The following is a 20,569-nucleotide window of genomic DNA, read 5'->3' on the forward strand; positions in this document are numbered from 1 at the left end:
TAGTTATTACAAAAAACAGCCATTTAAAAGACATTTGTGAGTAAAGCCTCCAAGTGCAGTTGGCAGGCGAGCATGTCTGATGAGAGTCTTGGCCTGAAGGGGGGTTGGGGTGTCTGGTGATGCGCGAGATAAAAAGCCCTGTACTGGTGCTGTGCTTGGAGACGACGCTCTAACCTCTGCTACAGATCCAGTGGGGGAAAAGAGCATTCAACTTTCAGCTAATCTCCCTCTCAGCACCCTTACTACAGCTGCACTGTCACAGATCTTTTACATAACCATGAATTACTGCCCATGAAATGCTCCTCGCATGCTGCTTGGCAATACTAATACCAGCAAAAAAGAAATAGTCTTATTCAGCAATAAGCAATTTCAGTTGCAATTTACAGAGTGAGGGGCTTCTCTTAATGTACAAACATTAAGCATACTATATCTATGCTGCTACTAAAAATGGATATCTGACGTCTGTGACCCTATTCAATAACTGCTAAGATTTAAAAAAAACATCAGCAGTTACATGTTATTTGATCTGTTCTGTTCTGTTTTGTTCTGTTTTGTTTTGTTCTGTTCTGTTTTGTTCTTTTGTTCTGTTATTTTGTTCTGTTCTGTTTTGTTCTGTCTGTTGTTCTCGTCTTTTCTGTCCGGTTGTATTCTGTACTTTTCTTTTCTGTTCTTTTTAATTCTACATCTCTCCTCTTCTACTGTTCTATAGCTCAGTATGTTCTATAGGCTAGTATGTGTGGGAACTAGGGGGGTTACTGGCTAATATAGCACTACTCCTGACAGCCTTGATGTGTCCCCTCTCCTACCCCCTGCCCCAGTTATGACTGAGCACAAAGGGAGCACGCAGGGAGAGGTCAGCCCCCAGTGCATGAGCCGCTACAGGTGAAAGCTGTCCTACTGTAAGCGCTCCAATAAAGCTTAAAGCTCTGCCCTGGACCCTGCTAAGAGCTGTTCAATGATTACTGTTGCGCACGTATGGTGCAATGCAGTTACAAGCACACTTATGTTATGGAGTCATGTTAATGTGTAATTACGTAAATATTGAATGTGTAATTACTTGAATATTCATATTTAAAGTCCATAAAACTGAACTATCTTCACATGTAATCTCAGTTATGAATAAAGAAAAAAAGAGGTGAACTGGTCTGACATCCTGCAAACTTTTCCCAATTACTCAGTTAATAACCCTCTGAACTCAAACAATGTGAGAAAGTGTTTTGTAATCTGCATGTTGAGCCACTGTGCTGCTTTCTACTTACCTTCTTGGGCCCCCCTATTTTCATTTCATACACATCGATGCTGTAGTTGGATCTCCGACCGAACGAGTCAAACTGGATATTCCCTGTAATACCTTGTACCTGGACCTGCCACGCACACCATGACAAAAGGAACCGTAATAACCTTCACACAACAACTCAATTCAGATTTAGTCAAAATATACTATTATATTTTTAAGACATGGTGACAGGGGTACACCTGCGCATCTGTGAAGACCCCTCCTACCATTTTGAGGGCTCTCTCTATGTCAATGCCTTGGCTCCAGGGCACGGCCGGGTTGGCTAGGCAGTCCCCAGCGCTCCCCCTCCGGGACACGTCCACCCTCTGCCTCCGCAGGTACCGGAAGGCCTCTGCCAGGACCAGCACGGCATCATGGGTCAGCGCCGACGTGTACTGAAACACAACCACCACACCAGATCATGACACTAGGAGAGCAGTCCGAAGGGTACTTAATGGTTTGTGTAAGTGTGACAGGTTAAAGGAAATACTAATAGCCTGTTATACATTAAAAAGTATTAGCAAATTCAAAGTATGTGAGGATCTTAAAACATCTAAGGTTAAGAAGATCATGCATTCAGTATTAGTTGATAGATTGATAACATTTATATAATTGTGTTAAAATCCGTCAAGCATACAAAGGGTACGAATTGTGAGAGGAATGTGTAAACGTTATGTTGATTACTTTATTTTGTCGTGGGTAAAAGTGTTAATCTGTGATCTACTAAATGCTCTTAATCTATGAGCCTGAGATCGATTGCTCTGGTCTCCACTCAAGTTCACGGAGAAATCGCGGTCTTTTTCTCATTGCACTAAAAGTTTCAATGAGGTAACATTACCGTATCACAGTCGTGATTCTTTCTCCCCTTTTTCAGGGGTGTAACATAAGGAGCACATTTAGATACAAAGCACAATGTGAAAAGGGAATAAATTGTGAAAATGAGTATCAATGAAAAAGTAGGTACAGCAGTAGCTGAACAGCCCACCGCCACTCTGCCTCAAGGTTTATTTTATTCAAGAGTAATTGGTGATTGGCAGTCTGTTGTTGCCTGATATGCCAAAGCTAGTTCATACTGTTGTAGCTACTTTCAAACAGAAAACCAATGTTTGCCTCTTTTCTGAGTGACAAGCAGTAAACAAGCAGTATGATTTTACTATTGCCTCACTGACAGTTTATCTGGTTAAATTTGACAAAAGCTTTCCTTTTGTGAGTGAAAATGCTCTGTCTTTGATTCTATTAGCTAGACACAGATAACTGAACAGAAAGTCAGAGAGAAAGGTAGAGAAGCAGATATGGGCAGAGATGGAAGTTTCATACTGTAAATAAAACATCCACACAACATTGACAGCTGTGTGGTACTGTACCTTCAGTGGTGTGCCCTTAGCCTCAGGAAACTCCCTCTCGTCTAGGCGTTCCCAGCGCTGGATGAACTGTGTGACTATTGGGTTCTCTGGGTTGATGATCTGGAAGCCTGTTATGTTGGCTCCTCCAGCAAACACTTTGTCCAGGGTCATGTTAGCGAAGCCCTGCAGTGAAACCAGAGGTACCCAACAACATGCAGGCATCAAACAATCTGTCCCCAACAACTGGGTTCATCTGTACTGAGCGCTTCACCTGTAATGCCTTTACAGTTAAAAAAGGAAAGCGTTTCCTGAGGTATTGTTTTCTGAATAACTTTTAACTTTCTAGTTTGTGCTATTTGTTCATAAAAGTACAGTTTGTTCAAATTTTGAAAACTAAAGTGATTCCACATCCCATTTTATAATAAATGTTTGAGAGAGCCCCTGAAAGAGATAAGGATTGTTGTGTTGTCCTACTCTATTCACCAGGTTAGCCAGGATGTAGTGGTAGCCTCTGCTGTTCTTCCCCAGGGTCACCACCTGCAAGAGGGGGAAAAAACCTCACAATTAGACCAGGCATCAAAGGACATCACATACTCTATCAATCTTCTGTTCTAAGAAGACACAATAGAACCTGAAAGCCTCTATTCGTTCTCAGAAGTAGCATAGATCCACTTGATCAAGGTTGTGGGTTTCCAGTCTCTTTGCACTAATGAGCAAATATAGTGTACCACCACCAACCCCATCAGTGACTTTTGTTGAGCAGCAGAAACCGCACAGATACAACTGTCATCTTTCAGTTAAAAAACAAACAGAATAATTGAATTTCTTAAATAATGTTCCTTAGATAATGTCTGATGTGTATATGAGTGTGTTTCTCTAACAGGGTCTGGGTGTGTGTTTGTGTGTGTGTGCGTGTGTGCGTGTGTGCGTGTGTGCGGGACTTTGTGTTCCTTTTGTATTAGCGTCAGTATGGAAAATAAGGTCAGGACTCAAGGCCCGCAGAAAAATTACCCTTTCATAACGCAGCTGCCTGCTGAAACAAAAAGTGCTCTCTGTCATTTTCTGCTGTAGCTCAATCTGCCACAGGGTTGTATAGACTTAATTAGGACCAAAACTGTTCTCTCCTAGTGAGAGTGGGCAGGCAGGCATGGACAATCAACGCTAGCTGTTTTGTTTACTCTAATGACCCGTCCAGGCTCCGTTAACGCATCAAGGTTACTCAGAGATACTGTAAGTTACCATAGCTCTCACTCTTACTGCCTGGCAGAACAGAACAAAGCAGAACAGAATTGTGGTTTCATCATGGAGATACATACAGTACCATACTGAGGGGGTGGAGAGAGAGGCTTTTTTCTCTCTATTTTCACTGTCTTTTTAGACTTCCTCCCCCACAGTTTTGACAAGGATGCTCTCTATGTGTCAGCCACTGCAACATCCAGTGTTATGTAGGACAGTTTCACGCATTGTCGTTTAGAGAATGCCTATGAATTCCAGTAACGAACATGTGGTAAATGTACGGTATGTTTCATTTTACCTTTAAATAACCTCCAAATGGATTGTAATTATTGTAAGAGTATCAAAGCAAGGAATCAAGGACATGCAATATGTTGTGTTGCATCGCTTAATCAATTCTCATATCTCCTCCACCTCCCTCAATGTCACTGAGGGCTGTATTGTTAGATGTAACCAAGGAAACAAAGGAAACAGCGTAGGAATAGGACTGTTTTATCACATTTAAGGGCGTCTTCACAAATTAACCACAAGTCTCCATCTGTAATGGCATCCATCTGCACATTGTGACTGTCATTCAGACAGCATCCAGTCAGTCCTTTCCTTCACACCTCTACCTTTCAACCATCATCTGCTTAGTCCCTTTAATAGCTCCTAATTGTCTCTGGAGAGAGAACATTCTCAATCCTCCAAGGTTACAGCTCAGTCCCTCTCCCTATCCTCCCCATCCTCTTGGCACTTTCCACTCTAAATCCTATTACCCTGGGAAGGTGTGCTCAACGATTTCATTATGTTTGACATTTTCCACCTCCACCAGTAACCCCCTCAGATCCTGCCTGGGACCCCAAACTTCCCATTTCTCAGAGGGAGGATAGTTACGGAACTAGAAGGTCCCAGTGTGTGGGATAGGGCCATACTACTGGTAATAACACCTGTAATGACGTTCATAGCCCATTTCACTGTAATTTCAGAAGACACAGAGTGATACAGACAGGCTCCTTGACAGTGGGACTCTGTCTCCAGTGAAGGATCTGATCTCCAGTGTTGGGGAGTAGTGAACTGCATGTAGTTGAACTAAATTAAAATCTAGGTAGTTCATTACTTTTTTGCCATGTAGCGGTATAGCTAACTACTAACACACTACTTTAAAAAAAAGAAAAGAAAAAAAGATAATTTACTTTCTTTTTTGGCATCAGACTTGCCTAATTCTCACTTGAATTTTTTTGTTTTGTGTTTAATAGGCAAAATTACATTATGTTAACATGTAACCCCAAAGTTTTTGCAATTTATAGTCATTGACATTTCAGATTTACATATTAAACTTGTTCAGTAGTTTGAATGTAGTGAATTACTTTTTCAAAGTAACTTTATATTTAAGTAAACTATATTTTTCTTAAGGGTAGCTTTAGTCTAGCTTAACTTCTCAGTGTTAAGTACTTGGTAGCTTGGTAAACTATCTTTTCAGAGTAGATTCCCAAAAACTGCTGATCACACATGCAAAACCACCCTGCTCCTCAGCCCCTCGTCATCCCATCCCTCCCAGGCAGAAAGCATGCATAATCAAAAAGTTCAATTAAAAAAGAAGAGGGAACAAAAAGCCCTTCATCTGGGATTCATGTGAGAGGGAAGGAGCCACGGCGGACAAAGTGTGACAACACAGCAAGCACTTAATGAAGCTGCAGCGCCTGGAGCCAGCGGCTAATTCTCTCCTCTGACGAGTCACGGAACGAACGGAACAGGACCACTGCATCCTGCCGTAAAACATAGGCTATTCGCTTATACGAGGGCCTCTAAAAATTTGCCACTTGAAATTGTGTTTTTGGCTCAAATATTGAAGTCTGTTTAATTCATCGTAATTAATGAGTAACTTAATATTGCGCTGTGATCTGAAATGCAGAAAGCTGAAACATCTCTGTGCTCCGCTGTGTGTTGGTTCTCTGTTGCAGAGACGTATGACTACGCAAATCCAATTTGAGTACTTAAGAGTCCTAAGCTAATCCGTCCCAGGGTGTGTATGTGTGTCTGTGCCTACGCGCACGCACACATGCAAGTAGGGGGAGTTGAGGTATTTCAGTGACTCATACACATTACCATTCAAAGGAGGCCAGTTCCAATCTAGGGGACATAATTGTTGTATATGAAGACAGTATGCAGTATCCCCCCCCCATTTGCCCTCAGAACAGCCTCAATTCGTCAGGGCATGGACTCTACAAGGTGTTTGAAGCGTTCCACAGGGACAAGTTGGCTGGATGTCCTTTGGGTGGTGGACCATTCTTGATACACACTGGAAAGTTTTGAGCGTGAAAAATCCTGCAGCGTTAAAGTTTATTACGTTCCTAAATGACACCCACCATGAGCGACCACTATATTGGCCCAATAAGGCCAATATAAAAGAAAGAAAAACCCACACCAAACTTAAAGACAGGAGGCAAATCAAAAAGTGGAGCAAAATGAAAATAGAGAAGAACAGATACATTTTCTAGAAATCAAATAGGGAGTGCCAACTAAAGGTGTTAACCCCACACATCTCTCAAGAGAACTGGGCCAACCACTCTTAAATATCACTTGGGCCAGCACATGTGAAACACCTTCCCACTAACGAGATGACAAACCAGCACAGGTGTAACACATTCTGACTAACGAGGTGACACCAATCAGTGCGCCCCACGTGCTAACGTGCTAGAGTACAACCTCGAAATATAAATGGGCAAACAAAAGCATGTAACAAGTTCTTGACACAAACCGGTGTGCTTAGCACCTACTACCATACCCCGTTCAAAGGCACTTGAATATGTTGTCTTGCCCATTTACCCTCTGAATGGCACACATACACAATCCATGTCTCAATTGTCTCAAGGCTGTCTCCCCCCCTTCATCTACACTGATTGAAGTAGATTTAACAAGTGACATCAATAAGGGACCATAGCTTTCACCTGGTCAGTCTATGTCTGTCACGCTCGTTGATAGAAGGAGACCAAGGCGCAGCGTGGTAAGCGTACATATTTCTATATTAAGATGAACACCAGCAAAACAACAAAAGAATAAACGAAAGTAACGTTCTGCAGGCTACCTAGTAACTGTGCAAAAACAAGATCCCACAAACTAGGGTGGAAAACAGGCTGCCTAAGTATGATTCCCAATCAGAGACAGCTGTCTATCGTTGTCTCTGATTGGGGATCATACTTAAGCAGCCTGTTTTCCACCTGAGTTTGTGGGATCTTGTCTTTGTATAGTTGCTGTTTAGCGCTACAGAGCTTTACGTTCGTTTATATTTTGTTGTTTTTTGGTGTTCATCTAATAAAGTACGATGAACACTTTCCACGCTGCGCTTTGGTCTCATTCAATTGACGACGGACGTAACAATGTCATGGAAAGAGCAGGTGTTCTTAATGTTTTGTATACTCAGTGTATGTCTTGTTCTCTAGACCAGAAAAGTGGACTAAGATAAAAATAAAGCATGTGATGTGTGCATAATAAATATTTTTAGGATCCTAGCGCTCCAGTTTCCTGGTTCCCCTGGGATGATAATATTTCCAGCCTGCACCTAAAACAGACGAATGGGGACTTAGTGAGGTCATTCTCATTCCTCAGTCACATCAGTTCGCTTCCTGATCTGAACCAGTCTCTGTTGTTCTCTTTTGGTCAGAAGTTAGGTGGGTCAGGCCATTGTGTTCCAGCCAAATAGAATGTCATTCTATTCTATTTATATGGTTCCACCTCCCTAGACAGGATGGACAGCTCACCATTATCCACTTTGGGGGTGGAAAAACTCTTCGAAGGCATAGCAAAAAAGAAGAACTGTCAAAGAGTCTACAACCTATCCAACTGTACACTGGGAGAGAGTAAGAGGGGAGCTCCAGTATCAACTGCATTGATTTACTCCTCAATTTGATTGAACATTGAATGGAATAGATAGCCTGAGTGCCATCATGGACTGCTCATAGTTAGTGTCTTCTTCACAAATCAAGCTCACATACGAGCCAGCAACGTGTGGTCAATGTGTGATGCATCTTATCCATTTAGAATTCATCTTAGGGTTTGTGTAACGACAGGCTAACAAGAGGGAGCCACTCCCACACTGTGTGGACAGTGTGACCATACAGATGTGGGATCTTAATTTGAGTCAGTTTGCTACAGCAGGAAAACTTTCCTGCAGCAACAGGAAACGTGAATTATTATGTGGATTATAATTCATGAACATTTTTGAAGGGGTTGCAAAAAAATTGTAAGGGAAAATCAAATCTGAAATGTCAAAGTGGAATCGACAAACTGCAGATTGCATTGGGCAGACAAAAAAAAGCCTTTATTGAGAGGAGAGGAGGGGAGCCTATGCTTGGTTTTTAATCAAATATGGCCCCGTGTGGCTCAGTTGGTAGAGCATGGCGCTTGCAACGCCAGGGTTGTGGGTTCGATTCCCACGGGGGGCCAGTACAAAAAAAAGTATGAATGTATGTACTTGTAAGTCGCTCTGGATAAGAGCGTCTGCTAAATGACTTAAATGTAAATGTAAATATAAAATTTAAACAATTCTGTGTTTCTAAATACGAAGTATGCAGGCACCAAATGCACATTAAGCTACTCTTGTTCCATGCGCATACTGGCGTAGTGTGCATCACGGCTGGATAGGCTGCATTTCCGCTGACAAAAATCATGCCATAACCAACTGCGTTACTGCTAAAACCAGCTTTTGGTTGGTCTTAAATATCCCTATCAGCACTGCATGAAATTAGCACTTTGGATCATGTTTTTAAGGACACACATCAAATATTTCCACCCCACCAATCTGAGCACAAGCTAGCTGATATAAGACAGGTAAGATGCCAGTGCGGCAGTATTTACATGACGAAAATAACGTGTGTTTGCCGCCTTAACGCCAGCCGAAAATAGAGCCCTACAAGTTTAAAATGTCCGGCATTGCAGGACATCTCTCTCTCTCTCTCTCTCTCTCTCTCTCTCTCTCTCTCTCTCACACTCTCTCTCTACCTTCATTTAGACAGAGAATAATGTTCTCACATCTGTCACTCACCAGAGAAGAGGGAAAGAAGACTATTAAGGTTGGTGAGTGTAAACTTCACCAATGCAAAGTCAATATTAAACAAATCACAGATTCATTTAAATTGACTTACTGAAATTCAGAAGACATGTCTCTCAGAGGATCGCGAATCAGGTATCTTCCCCCGGGCAGCTCTCAGTAAAAGTCTGGTCTGGGCGGGTCCAGGTCATCTTTTGTCAGATGGGAAATTCCCTAATGCTTTCCCACTAAGGAATGCGGCACCGGTGTCTCCCTCGCAGACCTTCACTGATCCTTTTTGTGATGCCAAATTGTTGTGGAAATTCTTACACACGGACACTCGAAGTCAATCTTAAATTAATCATTGTTTATTGTCAGCACGCTGGAGAGGTTCCAACAAACTTGATGCACCATAGTGAATGTCTGTCAGGAGCTCTAACGGGGCAGTCCCGTTTAGTTCCCTTATATACTGGTTACAGACACATTACATAGGCATAGTTCCGGCATGTGTCTGGCACCGTCTCCTTTCTTAACTTATAGAACATATTCCGGGCATTCTGCCAAATAGTCTAAAAGAGGTATGTCATGACCGCCCACCGTCATATCTTTGCCAGGTACAGGCAGGAACCAAGGATTGTTAATGACACCAAAGACAAGATGCACAAAGTAACATTTCCTTCACACCAGTTATAATTTTAAAATATACATCTACAAAAGCTAATTAGAAAGAACAACGCGATTAATGACAATGTTAAAAGCTTCAATGAAAATCTATATGAATCAGGATTAAACAACAAAAAAACAGACAAACAGCCACTGGGGATCCTAAACACCCTTTTGGCCACTCTTCCCAGGCTGGGCAGAGATCTAAAGTAGTGCTTTTATTTTTCTATAGGGAGGCCCTTCTGGTTTTTAGGCAAATTAACCCAATCAAACCGGAAAGCTTCTTGAACGTGGGAATATGCCAGGCCTATTGGGCCAAAATCAATTATGGCTTATTGGGCCAAAATCAATAATGGCCTATTGGGCCAAAATCAATTATGGCCTTTTGGGCCAAAATCAATTATGGCCTATTGTATAGACAACAGAACAAAAATGAACGGAACGTTTAATAGCATGTGCACATAGTAAACACACCAACATACTTTCGGGATACGTGTCTTCAGATTCCACAATGATTCTTTAGTTGTGGGCACTACATCACCACACTCCCTCTCTTGCTCTTGGTCCTCACCTTGATTTAGCGCCTGTGTGGTTTATCAGTTTCTTTATGAAAATATTTAGCGAACTCCATGACAGTAGCTAAAGCAAGGGGCTATAATAACAGCACACAAGAAGAATACAAATGCATGCTGGGCCGGGCCTGCTCTGAGCTCATGAAGTGAACGCTACTTTAGCACTACTGGAATGAAATTGGAGCCTCTGAGAATCTCGCTCCACGCTCCAGTCAAATTGGGCATGCTCCGCTCCTCGCTCCACTCACATATTCTGATATAAACAAAAAATATTTGCAGATGATCTCCTGTTATACCTGACCAATATAAAAAACGTAATGGCCCCCTTGCTAAAAATATTTTCAGAATACTCTAAAATCTCAGGAAATAATATGAACGTGGAAAAAAACGAAATAATGTCAATAGGAAAAATAAAATGAATAACTTATGAGTGTGACGATCCTCCCACTCTGTCTGCCGAATTCTTTCTCTTTGCTCTTGTTTTCCTTAATAGGATGTCGGTGGGCGGAGCCGAGAGGGTCGTCAGCGAAATGGGACACACCGGGGCTCGGGTGTGTCCCGGGGATGAATACACCTTTCCCCCATACATTGAAGGGACTCTCTCCATGCAGACACACAGTTTTTTATTCTGGCATTTTGGGTCTTCTTTGTGTGCACTTGTTTTGGCACCTCTCAACATCCCTCATTATCACCATCTTTGCACACATCCACTCACGACACTAGTAAATACACACACCATTGTTAATTGTATATAGTTTACTTTATTTAATAAATATGTTTGTTATTTCTTTATCTCCGCGTTGTCTCCCTCTTTGTTACAGGTTATGATCCAGTTCGTAACATGAGCTACAGCAATCTTTCAAGTGGACCAGAAAAATATAAAATACTTAGGATGTGTAATAAGTAAGAACAAACATATAAAGATAACTTTATCACATTACTTAACAATACGAAAGCAGATCTAATTAAATGGAACAATCTTCCCATAAATCTTACAGGTAGAATAAACCTCTTGTCATGTCGTGTGTGTAGGTGGCAGGGAAGTCAGGCGCAGGAGAATCAAACTTGGTATAAATGGAGTAGTTTAATAACATAAAACAAAAACTCCAAAACCAAAATACATAATAAAATAAACATGGGTACAAGAACCCGTCGCGCACCAATCCATAAATCACGAGCATAACAACAAACAATCTCTGACAAGGACATGAGGGGAAACAGAGGGTTAAATGCACAACATGTAATGAATTGGATTGGAACCAGGTGTGTAGGAAGACAAGACAAAACCAATGGAAAATGAAAAATGGATCAATGATGGCTAGAAGACCGGTGACGTCGACCGCCGAGCACCGCCCGAACAAGGAGAGGCATCGACTTCGGCAGAAGTCGTGACACCTCTTCAGAGTGGCATGGCTCCCGAAGTTTTTATATTTTCTCGGCAATAACAATTACCCCACCGAAGACATTCTTTCAAAAAGTATTCTCGGTCACAACAGACTTGATATGGGCAAATAAATCTCATAGAAGAAAAAGTTATGTTTTATATCTTCCTAAGTCTGAGGGTGGTTTTAACCTTCCAGACTTGGAATTGTATCAACTCACTACCAAAGTATTCACTAGGAACACTAAAGAGAAACAATGGGAACATACTGAATATGTGCACGCTCATTCCCAGAACCTTTTCACATGTCTATTTTCAAAGGATAAAGCTAAGAACATTAACAACTGCATAGTTAAGAACACTAGAACAATATGGAAGAAAATGAAACGTATTCTACTAGAACCAATATCACTCTCTAAAAACACAACCCTCAGAATTCACCGATAAATTGAAGGCATAGAAACCGCAAAAAGACTTGGTAATAGGAAATACATGTATTTCTATTACAGCATTAAAAAGCAATTTTGGACTGACCAATGTAGATTTTTTCAAATGAAACAACATTTTGATTTGAAATATTTTGGGCATCAGCGCAATCTTGAGGGAATCCTATTTGAGTCAGAAAAGGATCTTCATATGATAGGTAAGATATACAAAACCTTGCGAGTCCCTATCCAACTGACAATCTCTGACAAAAACAAAAAAACTATTGGAACCAAGTACTGATATTGGCACAAGACGGAAGGAATGTTGAAACATAGAGAATCACTGAAGACAGGGGAGCATGAACATCTACCATCTACCCCCCCCCGCATGATTTGTTTTCTTTGAATAAACCTATTTTCCCACCCTGATTTGCTTTGGGGTTTGTGTTATTGAAGAGTAACATCAACCGCTAACATTTGATGCCGTGACCAGAATGAATTGGTCTGAAAAACAACAAGAACAAACGTATCAACTGTATGTTGATCCAGAAGAAAGAGAGAAGGCTGAGGGCAACCCACTTTGGGAGTCAACTCTTAATCTCCTGATTTTTGGCATAATTGCTGGGTGAGTTTAGACCAATTTAATTTTAAAAGAACCAAATCAGGTTAAAATGTGTGCATGCAATGAGTTATACGTATCTGTGATGTATAAGGGTTCAAGTCCTTTGTTCTATTACAGAGTTTAGTCCTTTGTATGCTTGGTTAGTGGTTTGAGTCCTCTGTTACAGGTTTGTTAAATCTCTATTATAGGGGTTCAAGTCCTCTATTAAAAGGTTTGAGGCCTCTGTTTTTGTTTTGTGAAACCTTCTTGTTGCATTGAAGTGAGTTGCTAGTTGAGAAGCAATTTTTACACGTGTGGGAAATGAAAGCCTTGTGAGCAGCATTCAACAAGCTTTGAGGTGAACACAAGTTTTTATGGGTAACAAGGGTCAACAGAAACAATTTGTGTTCTAGAAGATAATAGAGGTTCAAGTCCTCAAAAGAGGTTATACACACACACACACACACACACACACACACACACACACACACACACACACACACACACACACACACACACACACACACACACACACACACACACACACACACACACACACACACACACACACACATATTGGGGTTAAATAAATATATAAACATAGAGATATATATTATACAACTTTTGAAGTTAATGTAATGCCATTGTTAAGTGAGAAAACCACTCTGGAAAAGGGAGGAACAGCTCCTCCGGATGTGAGCATGAAAAATATTTTAAATTCACTGTCTAGTGATATGAAGAACCATTTCAAAGTAGAGAAGTGTAGGCAAGAGATAATAAAGAAATATTCCGTCATTGTTGACAAAGATGGAATATGGAATCTGTCTGATATACAAAAAGTTTGGGGAAAAATACAGAGAATGTCTAACTCGTTGACCAAAACAAGATGGACTTTCACGGTATTAGCCGAAGTAAGGAAGAGGGATGAGACATTGCAGAGAGATAAAGATAGTTTGAAAGCTCTTGGTGAACAGATAAAAACCTTGAAAGGCGAAATTCAACAATTACAGGAGGCAAGGGTGGCAGACTTGACCCCCACCTGTGGACCCTTTGTTCCCTCCATCTACCCTCAGGCTGAGTTGCGCAAGGATGATCGGGTTTTAAGCATCTGGTCAGCATTGCCTGGCTTTGAGTCAACAGATTCTGACAGCGGTGATGAACGATGTCTTAAGCCAACCAGAACAACCTCCAGTGACAGTAATCACACATAAATCAGCATCTCCAAAACAGTTGGATGAATGGTCAAACATGTTGAAACATCCACGAGAAGTGGGTATGAAAACATGCAACCATTTGAAGGGTTATAAGAAACTCTACAATCTACATCCTTATGATGAGTTACAGTACTTAGCCTTTGTTTTGAACAACTGTGAACATCGTATACTTGAAGAAAAGGTTTATGGAGCTGTGTGTGGTGAAGAGCATGATGTGTCCGATGGATGGAGAGCCATACATGTTTTTCTTAAGGGAGAGATAACCAAATGTGTTCAAAACCGAAAGAACCGTTTGTTAAATTTGAAGAAAGGTTTAGAGCAGAGGTGGTTAGACATAGTGGGTTACCTGACATGGAAGATGAAGATACACTCAATTCCTCCAAAAATGGGGCAATCACTCATCAGCTGATGCAATCCATACATGATGATTTGCAAAAAACTTTTGTTTCCACAACTACTGATTGGTAGAGACAAAACTACGGTGACATAATCGACAGGTTGTCACGACTGGACAGAGACATCAATCAACATAATAAACCGTCTGTTATCAGAGTTGTGCAGGTTTCCGAGTGAAACCAACAACATTATTCGTTCAGAAAAAGAAAAACCTGGTGTATGTCATTATTGCGGGATGTCTGGTCACTGGCAACGAGAATGTAGGAAAAGAAAATGTGTTGTGGCCAGGAGAAGAAGGGTCCGTCTAAGGGAAAATGGAATCAAGACAACAGCCCCAAACGATACAATGCTGACGCAGAAATGTAAGAAGCTCTCTCCGGCTCAGCAGCAGAGTTTGCTGGATGCTGTGGAGGGAAACTAATAGACCCACTCTTACATCCCATCTCAGCAGGTGTACATATGAAATCGGATGGAATATATGTGAACATGATGGTTAATAACTTTGCAGTAGTTTTTTTGTAGATACGGGTGCTGAAGTCACTGTAATTCCCATATCTTAATCAAAACATATACAGTTGAAGTCGTAAGTTTACATACACTTAGGTTGGAGTCATTAAAACTCGTTTTTCAACCACTCCACAAATATCTTGTTAACAAACTATAGTTTTGGCAAGTCGGTTAGGACATCTACTTTGTGCATGACACAAGTAATTTTTCCAACAATTGTTTACAGACAGATTATTTCACTTATAATTAACTGTATCGCAATTCCAGTGGGTCAGAAGTTTACATACACTAAGTTGACTGTGCCTTTAAACAGCTTGGAAAATTCCAGAAAATTATGTCATGGATTTAGAAGCTTCTGATAGGCTAATTGACATCATTTGAGTCAATTGGAGGTGTACCTGTATTTCAAGGCATACCTTCAAACTCAGTGCCTCTTTGCTTGACATCATGGGAAAATCAAAAGAAATCATCCAAGACCTCAGCAAAAAAATTGTAGACCTCCACAAGTCTGGTTCATCCTTGGGAGAAATTTCCAAATGCCTGAAGGTACCACGTTCATCTGTACAAACAATAGTATGCAAGTATAAACACCATGGGACGACGCAGCCGTCATACCTCTCAGGAAGGAGACGCGTTCTGTCTCCTTAAGATGAACGTACTTTCGTGCGAAAGGTGCAAATCAATCCCAGAACAACAGCAAAGGACCTTATGAAAATGCTGGAGGAAACAGGTACAAAAGTATCTATATCCACAGTAAAACGAGTCCTATGTCGACATAACCTGAAAGGCCGCTCAGCAAGGAAGAAGCCACTGCTTCAAAACCGCCATAAAAAAGCCAGACTACGGTTTGCAACTGCACACTTTTTGGAGAAATGTCCTCTGGTCTGATGAAACAAAAATAGAACTGTTTGGCTATAATGACCATCGTTATGTTTGGATGAAAAAGGGAGATGCTTGCAAGCCGAAGAACACCATCCCAACACCATGAAGCACGGGGGTGGCAGCATCATGCAGGAGGGACTGATGCACTTCACAAAATAGATGGCATCATGAGGAAGGACAATTATGTGGATATATTGAAGCAACATCTCAAGACATCAGTCAGGAGGTTAAAGCTTGGTCGCAAATGGGTCTTCCAAACGGACAATGACCCCAAGCATACTTCCAAAGTTGTGGCAAAATAGCTTAAGGACAACAAAGTCAAGGTATTGGAGTGGCCATCACAAAGCCCTGACCTCAATCCATTACAAAATGTGTGGGCAGAACTGAAAAAGCGTGTGTGAGCAAAGAGGCCTACAAACCTGACTCAGTTACACCAGCTCTGTCAGGAGGAATGGGCCAAAATTCCCCCAACTTACTGTGGGAAGCTTGTGGAAGGCTACCAGAAATGTTTGACCCAAGTTAAACAATTTAAATGCAATGCTACCAAATACTAATTGTGTGTATGTAAACTTCTGACCCACTGGGAATGTGATAAAATAAATAAAAGCTGAAATAAATCATTCTCTCTACTATTATTCTGACATTTCACATTCTTAAAATAAAGTGGTGATCCTAACTGACCTAAGACAGGGAATTTTTACTAGGATTAAATGTCAGGAATTGTGAAAAACAAAGTTTAAATGTAGTTGACTAAGCTGTATGTAAACTTCCGACTTCAACTGTATGTCCTCAGTACACGGGCAAGAAGATGAGAGCAACAGGAGTGGGGGGGGCGGGAGGGGGGCAGATATGAAACAAATCAAACCATTATCAATTTCTATTGGTCCAATGAAGATTGATGCAGGGGTGTGGATAGGCTCATTTGAACAACCTATTTTAGGCCTTGATGTTATTATGCAACTTGACTCTACACTGAACATTTCTGAAGGGAAGGTGACATGGAAAATTAGACAACTGCAGCGATCTACAGTTCAGAACCATCCTATTTGGACTACGGAGAAAAATGGGTGCGGAACTTTGGATATGAAACCAGTGTGCTTGACAGGTGCTGCCCCACCTTGCATAAAACAATATCCCATTAGCAAAGAAGCTATGGCCAATACTTAAGTAGTGGAGGCTCCTAACATCATCATACAACGTGGCACACCATGTAATCCAGCTACTCTGATGCTTCCTCCAGATACCACATTACTTGAACACGACTGTTGTGAGTTGGTTTTGGATCAGCTCTCTGATGGGTTTATGAAGAATCTGTTGGAAAACCCGGAGTTTATCTTATACACAGACGGTTCAAGCGTTGTGGAGGGGGGGGGGGGGGTGAAGAAGGCAAGCTGGGCAGTTACTAAAATGGACAATGTGATAGTGACAGACACGTTATCCTCAGGAGCATCAGCCCAGGTGGCGGAATTGGTGGCTTTGACAGAAGCACATAAACAAGCTGAAAGAAAAACAGCAAATATCTACAGACTTGAGATATGCTTTTGGTGTTACCCATGATTTTGGAAAAATATGGAAAAACAGAGGATTCATGACATCACTGGGAGCTCCTCTGAAGAATGGATCAGAGGTGATGGCTCTACTGAATGCTCTCCAGTTACCTGGACAAGTTGCAATTTTGAAAATGAAAGCACATGGAAAAATCTTTACAGATGAGAGTAAAGGTAATGATCTGGCTGACAGAGCTGCCATGGCGGCTGCCAAGAGAACACCTCTGTCTCCTAAACTGATTAGGAAAAACACCTCAGATGCATTGCCTACAGTATTATGTAGTATACGGGCAACACATAACAAAATCACAGGGTTGAGTCACAGGTCGACCCATGTCACTACCAGGCACGTTAGATTTGAGAAAAGCAGACGTTCACTTTATGAGTGATACAATGCTTAACTATTGCATACAAATCTCTAATGCAGTATGGGAAGCAAACAGACAAGTAAAAGAGGGGAATAACTCCTGAGGGGGGACATGACGTAGTACCAGGACAGTGGGTGATGGGAGAAAAAAAAAATGTAACAGAGACATTAGGGCCAAAATGGAAAGGTCCTTATCAAGTTTTGCTCATAACAAGGTCAGCAGGGAAAATCACGATGGATACATGTCACTCATTGCAAGGTTGTCCATGTTGATGACAAAGCGGAGCCTGGAGAATAAAGAACTGATTGATTAGCAATCTCGGGTGAAGAAGCATAGTAAGATGATCAGATCCTGATAAGCTTCTATGTTGTACACCGCAGTCATCATATTAGGGATATCTAGCCAACTTTTTCCTGAAAATCGGGACATGCTTACTTAGGGAAATCTATGTGAAATATCAATTTCTCTTGAAACCAGGACACGTTACTTTCCCTTTTTTGTTTCCTTCGTTACAGGTTATGCTAATCTACCATCTGAAGCTGCAGCTCTATCCCTTGACTGTACCTGAAACGATACAAGATCACCGGTGAAGTGTTCATTAGAGACGTCCTTATCAACCAGTGGAAAGGAAGAAGAATTCCTCACTAACAGGCAGACTGTCAGAACATAATTTCTAATAGTTATCTATGTGGGACTGATAACAGTGTGGAAGAGCTGGTCACTTTTAAAGGACTTGGTGAATGATTACCTTGACAATAGGACGATTGAATATTATTGTCTTGAATATTATTGTTTGTGTGAGTTTCCTCCTAATACAGGATGTGGTAGGAATCGTAAGGGACATCACCATTACACCTGTTAATACTTATTTTCTATAACTTTGTTTGAAATCTATTTCTTAATGTAACAGCGAGTACAGTATGCCCTTTGTGTTTTATAGAAATGCAAGGTGTTTAATGTGAATGATTTTATGTTTACTGCTGTTTTTTTTCATGTTTTTTCATGTTTTCTAAAAATACATTTGAAGTATATTTATTTTTTAAATGGTCTAGGGGGGAGTGTAAGAATATTTTAAAGATAATACACAACGCAGAGGACGAGAGGTCAATAGAGTACTAACGATCAATGGAAATAGTGGTTTTTCTATCATATCAATGGGTCAGAGACATGGGAGGAATTTCAGTCCGGGACTCATAGCTACATGGCAAGTTCTCATTGGTCCAAATTGTTTATATATTGAACCTGAAATAGGATACTTGTTATTTGGCCATTGGCCCAGTTTTATTCCAAGGAATTCTAATTGGTCAACCACAGGCTAGGGCTGGGTTATAAAACTGCATACTGTCCTTTTGTTCTGTGGAGAGAGTCACAGGAGAGAATCACAGGCAGTTATAGTCAATGAAATAATCACTGATCATAATCTTGATGTGATTGGCCTGACTGAAACATGGCTTAAGCCTGATGAATTTACTGTGTTAAATGAGGCTTCACCCCCTGGTTACACTAGTGACCATATCCCCGTGCATCCTGCAAAGGCGGAGGTGTTGCTAACATTTACGATAGCAAATTTAAATTTACAAAAAAAAAAAAAATTACGTTTTCGTCTTTTGAGCTTCTAGTCATGAAATCTATGCAGCCTACTCAATCACTTTTTATAGCTACTGTTTACAGGCCTCCTGGGCCATATACAGCGTTCCTCACTGGGTTCCCTGAATTCCTATCGGACCTTGTAGTCATAGCAGATAATATTCAAATTTTTGGTGATTTTAATATTCACATGGAAAAGTCCACAGACCCACTCCAAAAGGCTTTCATCGACTCAGTGGGTTTTGTCCAACATGTCTCTGGACCTACTCACTGTCACAGTCATACTCTGGACCTAGTTTTGTCCCATGGAATAAATGTTGTAGATCTTAATGTTTTTCCTCATAATCCTGGACTATCGGACCACCATTTTATTATGTTTGCAATCGCAACAAATAATCTGCTCAGACCCCAACCAAGGAGCATCAAAAGTCATGCTCTAAATTCTCAGACAACACAAAGATTCCTTGATGCCCTTCCAGACTCCCTCTGCCTACCCAAGGACGTCAGAGGACAAGAATCACCTCTTGAGCCTATGGGGGGTGCTATTTCGATCTTGGAAAAATGAGTTCCCAAATTAAACTGCCTCGTACTCAATTCTTGCTCGTACAATATGCATATTATTATTACTATTGGATAGAAAACACTCTCTAGTTTCTAAAACCGTTTGAATTATTTCTCTGAGTGAAACAGAACTCATTCTGCAGCACTTTTCCTGTCAGGGAGTGAGATTTCAGAAATCCAGGTCCCTGTTCTGAGATCAGTTTATAAGTCCCCATGCAAGCTATGAGGGTACATGCACTGCATACGCCTTCCTCTAGATGTCAGTAAGCGGTGAGACTTTGAATGGAGTCGATTGCGCAATCTGGGACCTTATATTAGACCGTGGAACAGGAAGTACCGTTCTTTTCAACAGTGCGCTTGACGCATGAAGACATCAGAATGGCGTCCTGCAAACGCTTTCGTTTTAGTATTTCTATATCTCCGGTCATGTTTTTATTCGTTATAGGTGTTAAAGACATCATAAGGTAGTTAATTTAAACCGACTTATAGCAGTTTATAGCAGTTTATTGCGATTTTCTGGGATTTCTTTGCCACGCGCTTCCATTTGTTGGGCACCTCTCCAGTGGGTGGCTAACGTTTAGCGGCTAATTCGACTGGACAAGAGGACATCTTTCAGCCAAAAGACGATTGTTTTGAAGAAAGGACACCTTGCCCAAGATTCTGATTGAAGCTCAGCTAATAGTAAGCAGTCTTTATGCTTTTAATTAATTGTTCTGTTGTTAAAAGTAAAATGCATGAGACGCCATTTCTTGCAGTATAGCATTGCGTTATCGCAGCCTGTATTGCGCAGTAACGATAATTTTAAAAATGTAATTCAGCTTTTGCATTAAGAACTAATTTGTCTTTCAATTGCTGTCCAACCTGTATTTTTTAGTCAAGTTTTGGAATAGTTACTGATTAGATTAGGTGCCTCTTCAAAGATTTCTCCTGCCATTTTCCTGGCAGCTTTGCTACTTTTCTCATTGTATAACACGATTTGTGCCGCTAAATATGCACATTTTCGAA

The 20,569-nt window shown here is 41.0% G+C and overlaps 1 protein-coding gene across 1 annotated transcript in view; it reads right to left on the minus strand.

The window, feature by feature from the left end:
- LOC120043772 (glutamate receptor 3-like) overlaps positions 1-20,569 on the minus strand; it is a 121,982-nt gene that overhangs the window by 20,768 nt on the left and 80,645 nt on the right. The window contains exons 5-8 of the mRNA XM_038988330.1: positions 3,103-3,156; positions 2,641-2,802; positions 1,504-1,671; positions 1,260-1,364 (exon numbers count right to left, since the gene is read on the minus strand). Coding sequence (XP_038844258.1) covers positions 1,260-1,364; positions 1,504-1,671; positions 2,641-2,802; positions 3,103-3,156 — 489 coding nt within the window. The remainder of the gene's footprint in view (positions 1-1,259; positions 1,365-1,503; positions 1,672-2,640; positions 2,803-3,102; positions 3,157-20,569) is intronic.

The sequence above is a fragment of the Salvelinus namaycush genome, chromosome 3 (assembly GCF_016432855.1).
Source record: "Salvelinus namaycush isolate Seneca chromosome 3, SaNama_1.0, whole genome shotgun sequence".
Taxonomy (NCBI): Eukaryota; Metazoa; Chordata; class Actinopteri; order Salmoniformes; family Salmonidae; genus Salvelinus; species Salvelinus namaycush.